Below are 7,596 nucleotides of genomic sequence, written 5' to 3'. Positions count from 1 at the left end.
TGAAGAGATGCTGCTGCCTGTGGGGCTGGATTATTGAAGAGGTGCTGCTGCCTGTGGGGCTGGATTATTGAAGGGATGCTGCTGCCTGTGGGGTTGGATTATTGAAGGGATGCTGCTGCCTGTGGGGCTGGATTATTGAAGAGGTGCTGCTGCCTGTAAGGCTGGATTATTTCTGGGTTTATCCATGGCGCAGGAACCAGTAACTCACGGCTTTTTTACATTTACATTTGTCAAATAGATTAATTCATTATTTGCTTTCATATTTCACTTATCCTCTCTCCAGGAGGATAAGCCTCCTCCTCCTCCTCCTCCTCCTCCTCCTCCTCCTCCTCTCTCTCCTCTCTCCAGGGCATCTAACACCAGACTGGTAACCCTCCTCCTCCTCCTCCTCCTCCTCCTCCTCCTCCTCCTCCTCCTCCTCCTCCTCCTCCTCCTCCTCTCTCTCCTCTCTCCAGGGCGTCTAACACCAGGCTGGTAACCCTCCTCCTCCTCCTCCTCCTCCTCTCTCTCCTCTCTCCAGGGCGTCTAACACCAGGCTGGTAACCCTCCTCCTCCTCCTCCTCCTCCTCTCTCTCCTCTCTCCAGGGCATCTAACACCAGACTGGTAACCCTCCTCCTCCTCCTCCGCCTCCTCTCTCTCTCTCTCCAGGGCATCTAACACCAGGCTGGTAACCCTCCTCCTCCTCCTCCTCCTCCTCTCTCTCCTCTCCAGGGCGTCTAACACCAGACTGGTAACCCTCCTCCTCTCTCTCCTCTCCAGGGCGTCTAACACCAGACTGGTAACCCTCCTCCTCCTCTCTCTCTCTCCTCTCTCCAGGGCATCTAACACCAGACTGGTAACCCTCCTCCTCCTCCTCCTCCTCCTCCTCTCTCTCCTCTCTCCAGGGCATCTAACACCAGACTGGTAACCCTCCTCCTCCTCCTCCTCCTCTCTCTCCAGGGCGTCTAACACCAGACTGGTAACCCTCCTCCTCCTCCTCCTCCTCCTCCTCCTCCTCCTCCTCTCTCTCTCTCCTCTCTCCAGGGCATCTAACACCAGACTGGTAACCCTCCTCCTCCTCCTCCTCCTCCTCCTCCTCCTCCTCTCTCTCTCTCCTCTCTCCAGGGCATCTAACACCAGACTGGTAACCCTCCTCCTCTCTCTCTTTTCTCTCCAGGGCATCTAACACCAGACTGGTAACCCTCCTCCTCCCCTCTCTCCTCTCTCTCCTCTCTCCAGGGCATCTAACACCAGACTGGTAACCCTCCTCCTCCTCCTCCTCCTCTCTCCTCTCTCCAGGGCATCTAACACCAGACTGGTAACCCTCCTCCTCCTCCTCCTCTCTCCTCTCTCCAGGGCATCTAACACCAGACTGGTAACCCTCCTCCTCCTCCTCCTCCTCCTCTCTCTCCAGGGCGTCTAACACCAGACTGGTAACCCTTCTCCTCCTCCTCCTCCTCCTCTCTCTCCTCTCTCCAGGGCATCTAACACCAGACTGGTAACCCTCCTCCTCCTCCTCCTCTCTCTCTCTCCTCTCTCCAGGGCATCTAACACCAGACTGGTAACCCTCCTCCTCCTCCTCTCTCTCCTCTCTCCAGGGCATCTAACACCAGACTGGTAACCCTCCTCCTCCTCCTCTCTCTCCTCTCTCCAGGGCATCTAACACCAGACTGGTAACCCTCCTCCTCCTCCTCCTCCTCCTCTCTCTCTCTCCTCTCTCCAGGGCATCTAACACCAGACTGGTAACCCTCCTCCTCCTCCTCCTCCTCCTCCTCCTCTCTCTCCTCTCTCCAGGGCATCTAACACCAGACTGGTAACCCTCCTCCTCCTCCTCCTCCTCCTCCTCCTCCTCCTCCTCCTCTCTCTCCTCTCTCCAGGGCATCTAACACCAGACTGGTAACCCTCCTCCTCCTCCTCCTCCTCCTCCTCCTCCTCCTCCTCTCTCCTCTCTCCTCTCTCTCCTCTCTCCTCTCTCCAGGGCATCTAACACCAGACTGGTAACCCTCCTCCTCCTCCTCTCTCTCTCCTCTCTCCAGGGCATCTAACACCAGGCTGGTAACCCTCCTCCTCCTCCTCCTCCTCTCTCTCCTCTCTCCAGGGTATCTAACACCAGACTGGTAACCCTCCTCCTCCTCCTCCTCCTCTCTCTCCTCTCTCCAGGGCATCTAACACCAGGCTGGTAACCCTCCTCCTCCTCCTCCTCCTCTCTCTCCTCTCTCCAGGGTATCTAACACCAGACTGGTAACCCTCCTCCTCCTCCTCCTCTCTCCAGGGCATCTAACACCAGGCTGGTAACCCTCCTCCTCCTCCTCCTCCTCCTCCTCTCTCTCCTCTCTCCAGGGTATCTAACACCAGACTGGTAATCCTCCTCCTCCTCCTCCTCTCTCCTCTCTCCAGGGCATCTAACACCAGACTGGTAACCCTCCTCCTCCTCCTCCTCCTCTCTCTCCTCTCTCCAGGGCATCTAACACCAGACTGGTAACCCTCCTCCTCCTCCTCCTCTCTCCAGGGCATCTAACACCAGACTGGTAACCCTCCTCCTCCTCTCTCCAGGGCATCTAACACCAGGCTGGTAACCCTCCTCCTCCTCCTCCTCCTCTCTCTCCTCTCTCCAGGGCATCTAACACCAGACTGGTAACCCTCCTCCTCCTCCTCCTCCTCTCTCCTCTCTCCAGGGCATCTAACACCAGGCTGGTAGCAGCAGTTGGCAGCAGGAACGGGACAGAGGAGACTAAACTCATGGTGCTGGACTTTGACCTCACTGACAACCAGAAGTGATGTCATTTAAAATGGACGTGATGTCATCAGGACAGGATGCGATATCATTGGATAAGGATGTGAGGCAATCAACGAAGGACCCAATATCTTCATACGGGAACGTAAAAGTTGTGACGATGAGGAAAGGGTGTGAGGAGGAGGTGAAATATGTAAGGAGTGCCACTCCAAAATGTCCCCTTTCCTCACCACAACCCTGGACAACCAAACCCCCATGTCCCCTTTCTGAGCCAGAACCCTGGACAACCAAACCCCCATGTCCCCTTTCTGAACCAGAACCCTGGACAACCAAACCCCCATTTCCCCTTTCTGAACCAGAACCCTGGACAACCAAACCCCCATGTCCCCTTTCTGAACCAGAACCCTGGACAACCAAACCCCCATGTCCCCTTTCTGAACCAGAACCCTGGACAACCAAACCCCCATGTCCCCTTTCTGAACCAGAACCCTGGACAACCAAACCCCCATGTCCCCTTTCTGAACCAGAACCCTGGACAACCAAACCCCCATGTCCCCTTTCCTCACCAGAACCCTGGACAACCAAACCCCCATGTCCCCTTTCCTCACCAGAACCCTGGACAACCAAACCCCCATGTCGCCTTTCCTCACCACAACCCTGGACAACCAAACCCCCATGTCCCCTTTCCTCACCACAACCCTGGACAACCAAACCCCCATGTCCCCTTTCTGAATCAGAACCCTGGACAACCAAACCCCCATGCCCCCTTTCTGAACCAGAACCCTGGACAACCAAACCCCCATGTCCCCTTTCTGAACCAGAACCCTGGACAACCAAACCCCCATGTCCCCTTTCTGAACCAGAACCCTGGACAACCAAACCCCCATGTCCCCTTTCCTCACCACAACCCTGGACAACCAAACCCCCATGTCCCCTTTCCTCACCACAACCCTGGACAACCAAACCCCCATGTCCCCTTTCCTCACCACAACCCTGGACAACCAAACCCCCATGTCCCCTTTCCTCACCACAACCCTGGACAACCAAACCCCCATGTCCCCTTTCCTCACCACAACCCTGGACAACCAAACCCCCATGTCCCCTTTCCTCACCACAACCCTGGACAACCAAACCCCCATGTCCCCTTTCCTCACCACAACCCTGGACAACCAAACCCCCATGTCCCCTTTCCTCACCACAACCCTGGACAACCAAACCCCCATGTCCCCTTTCCTCACCACAACCCTGGACAACCAAACCCCCATGTCCCCTTTCCTCACCACAACCCTGGACAACCAAACCCCCATGTCCCCTTTCCTCACCACAACCCTGGACAACCAAACCCCCATGTCCCCTTTCTGAACCACAACCCTGGACAACCAAACCCCCATGTCCCCTTTCTGAACCACAACCCTGGACAACCAAACCCCCATGTCCCCTTTCTGAACCACAACCCTGGACAACCAAACCCCCATGTCCCCTTTCCTCACCAGAACCCTGGACAACCAAACCCCCATGTCCCCTTTCTGAACCAGAACCCTAGACAACCAAACCCCCATGTCCCCTTTCTGAACCACAACCCTGGACAACCAAACCCCCATGTCCCCTTTCTGAACCACAACCCTGGACAACCAAACCCCCATGTCCCCTTTCCTCACCACAACCCTGGACAACCAAACCCCCATGTCCCCTTTCCTCACCAGAACCCTGGACAACCAAACCCCCATGTCCCCTTTCCTCACCACAACCCTGGACAACCAAACCCCCATGTCCCCTTTCTGAACCACAACCCTGGACAACCAAACCCCCATGTCCCCTTTCCTCACCAGAACCCTGGACAACCAAACCCCCATGTCCCCTTTCTGAACCACAACCCTGGACAACCAAACCCCCATGTCCCCTTTCTGAACCAGAACCCTGGACAACCAAACCCCCATGTCCCCTTTCTGAACCAGAACCCTAGACAACCAAACCCCCATGTCCCCTTTCTGAACCACAACCCTGGACAACCAAACCCCCATGTCCCCTTTCCTCACCAGAACCCTGGACAACCAAACCCCCATGTCCCCTTTCCTCACCAGAACCCTGGACAACCAAACCCCCATGTCCCCTTTCCTCACCACAACCCTGGACAACCAAACCCCCATGTCCCCTTTCTGAACCACAACCCTGGACAACCAAACCCCCATGTCCCCTTTCCTCACCAGAACCCTGGACAACCAAACCCCCATGTCCCCTTTCTGAACCACAACCCTGGACAACCAAACCCCCATGTCCCCTTTCTGAACCAGAACCCTGGACAACCAAACCCCCATGTCCCCTTTCTGAACCAGAACCCTGGACAACCAAACCCCCATGTCCCCTTTCTGAACCACAACCCTGGACAACCAAACCCCCATGTCCCCTTTCTGAACCACAACCCTGGACAACCAAACCCCCATGCCCCCTTTCCTCACCACAACCCTGGACAACCAAACCCCCATGTCCCCTTTCCTCACCACAACCCTGGACAACCAAACCCCCATGTCCCCTTTCTGAACCACAACCCTGGACAACCAAACCCCCATGTCCCCTTTCCTCACCAGAACCCTGGACAACCAAACCCCCATGTCCCCTTTCCTCACCAGAACCCTGGACAACCAAACCCCCATGTCCCCTTTCCTCACCACAACCCTGGACAACCAAACCCCCATGTCCCCTTTCTGAACCACAACCCTGGACAACCAAACCCCCATGTCCCCTTTCCTCACCAGAACCCTGGACAACCAAACCCCCATGTCCCCTTTCTGAACCACAACCCTGGACAACCAAACCCCCATGTCCCCTTTCTGAACCAGAACCCTGGACAACCAAACCCCCATGTCCCCTTTCTGAACCAGAACCCTAGACAACCAAACCCCCATGTCCCCTTTCTGAACCACAACCCTGGACAACCAAACCCCCATGTCCCCTTTCCTCACCACAACCCTGGACAACCAAACCCCCATGTCCCCTTTCCTCACCAGAACCCTGGACAACCAAACCCCCATGTCCCCTTTCCTCACCACAACCCTGGACAACCAAACCCCCATGTCCCCTTTCTGAACCACAACCCTGGACAACCAAACCCCCATGTCCCCTTTCCTCACCAGAACCCTGGACAACCAAACCCCCATGTCCCCTTTCTGAACCACAACCCTGGACAACCAAACCCCCATGTCCCCTTTCTGAACCAGAACCCTGGACAACCAAACCCCCATGTCCCCTTTCTGAACCAGAACCCTGGACAACCAAACCCCCATGTCCCCTTTCTGAACCAGAACCCTGGTACTGACTGGTGAAGAGACGGTACACAAGATCAACGTTAACTGACCGGCTGGCCAACTGGCCGGCTGGCTAACTGACCGGCTGGCTAACTGACCGGCTGGCTAACTGACCGGCTGGCTAACTGACCGGCTGGCTAACTGACCGGCTGGCTAACTGACCGGCTGGCTAACTGGCCGGCTGGCTGACTGACCGGCTGGCTGACTGACCGGCTGGCCGACTGACCGGCTGGCCGACTGACCGGCTGGCCGACTGACCGGCTGGCCGACTGACCGGCTGGCCGACTGACCGGCTGGCCGACTGACCGGCTGGCCGACTGACCGGCTGGCCGACTGACCGGCTGGCCGACTGACCGGCTGGCCGACTGACCGGCTGGCCGACTGACCGGCTGGCCGACTGACCGGCTGGCCGACTGACCGGCTGGCCGACTGACCGGCTGGCCGACTGACCGGCTGGCCGACTGACCGGCTGGCCGACTGACCGGCTGGCCGACTGACCGGCTGGCCGACTGACCGGCTGGCCGACTGACCGGCTGGCCGACTGACCGGCTGGCCGACTGACCGGCTGGCCAACTGGCCGGCTGGCCAACTGGCCGGCTGGCCAACTGGCCGGCTGGCCAACTGGCCGGCTGGCCAACTGGCCGGCTGGCCAACTGGCCGGCTGGCTAACTGGCCGGCTGGCTAACTGGCCGGCTGGCTAACTTTTGACCAGGGCTGGCACCCTATTCCCTATATAGTGCACTACTTTTGACCAGGGCCTATAGGGAGGATCCAATAAGCTGGTCTAAAGTAGTGCACTACACGGGGAATAGGGTGCCAGCCCTGGTCTAAAGTAGTGCACTACACAGGGAATAGGGTGCCAGCCCTGGTCTAAAGTAGTGCACTACACAGGGAACAGGGAGCCAGTTTGGGACTCTGCAGTAGCGTTTGTGATATAATGTAAAATATGAATGTACATATTAATATGTGTACATAATGTTTTTATATGAAAAGAGTAAATCGTAGAGAGATTGTTGAATAAAGTGTTGAATAAAGATATGTTAACTTTTTATAAAATATGGATGTGGTGAATTCTTATTGATTACTGCTCTGGGGTCAGTTGTTGCATTTTCCCCCACTAATTGTTAGGATTGGTTGAGGAGGGGGGGAAAGCTGATCCTAGATCTGTCCCTGCTCGTTTCACCTTGAGCAGATTTTCACAAAACATCAGTAGCTTTTTAAATGTCTCTAGCTCTTGTTGCTTTTCCTGAATCCCCTCTCCCGTTCTCTCTCTCTCTCGTTGGTCCTTGTATTTATCTCTCTCCTGAATCCCCTCTCTAGTTCTCTCTCCATCTCTCTCTCTCTCTCGTTGGTCCTTGTATTTATCTCTCTCCTGTATCCCCTCTCCCGTTCTCTCTTTATCTCTCTCTCGCTCTCTCTCGTTGGTCCTTGTATTTATCTCTCTCCTGTATCCCCTCTCCCGTTCTCTCTTTATCTCTCTCTCGCTCTCTCTCGTTGGTCCTTGTATTTATCTCTCTCCTGTATCCCCTCTCCCGTTCTCTCTTTATCTCTCTCTCTCTCTCTCTCGTTGGTCCTTGTAT

The 7,596-nt window shown here is 56.0% G+C and overlaps 1 protein-coding gene across 1 annotated transcript in view; it reads left to right on the top strand.

Moving 5' to 3' along the window:
• LOC129835572 (F-box/WD repeat-containing protein 7-like) overlaps positions 1 to 2,914 on the top strand; it is a 104,640-nt gene extending 101,726 nt beyond the window's left edge. Inside the window, exon 13 of the mRNA XM_055901268.1 lies at positions 2,656 to 2,914. Within this exon, the coding sequence (XP_055757243.1) occupies positions 2,656 to 2,758 (103 nt within the window). The 3' untranslated portion in view covers positions 2,759 to 2,914. The remainder of the gene's footprint in view (positions 1 to 2,655) is intronic.
• The last annotated feature ends 4,682 nt before the right edge of the window (positions 2,915 to 7,596 follow it).

This window comes from Salvelinus fontinalis, chromosome 36 (genome assembly GCF_029448725.1).
Source record: "Salvelinus fontinalis isolate EN_2023a chromosome 36, ASM2944872v1, whole genome shotgun sequence".
In the NCBI taxonomy this organism is placed as follows: domain Eukaryota; kingdom Metazoa; phylum Chordata; class Actinopteri; order Salmoniformes; family Salmonidae; genus Salvelinus; species Salvelinus fontinalis.
This window is presented reverse-complemented; position numbering and strand designations above follow the sequence as displayed.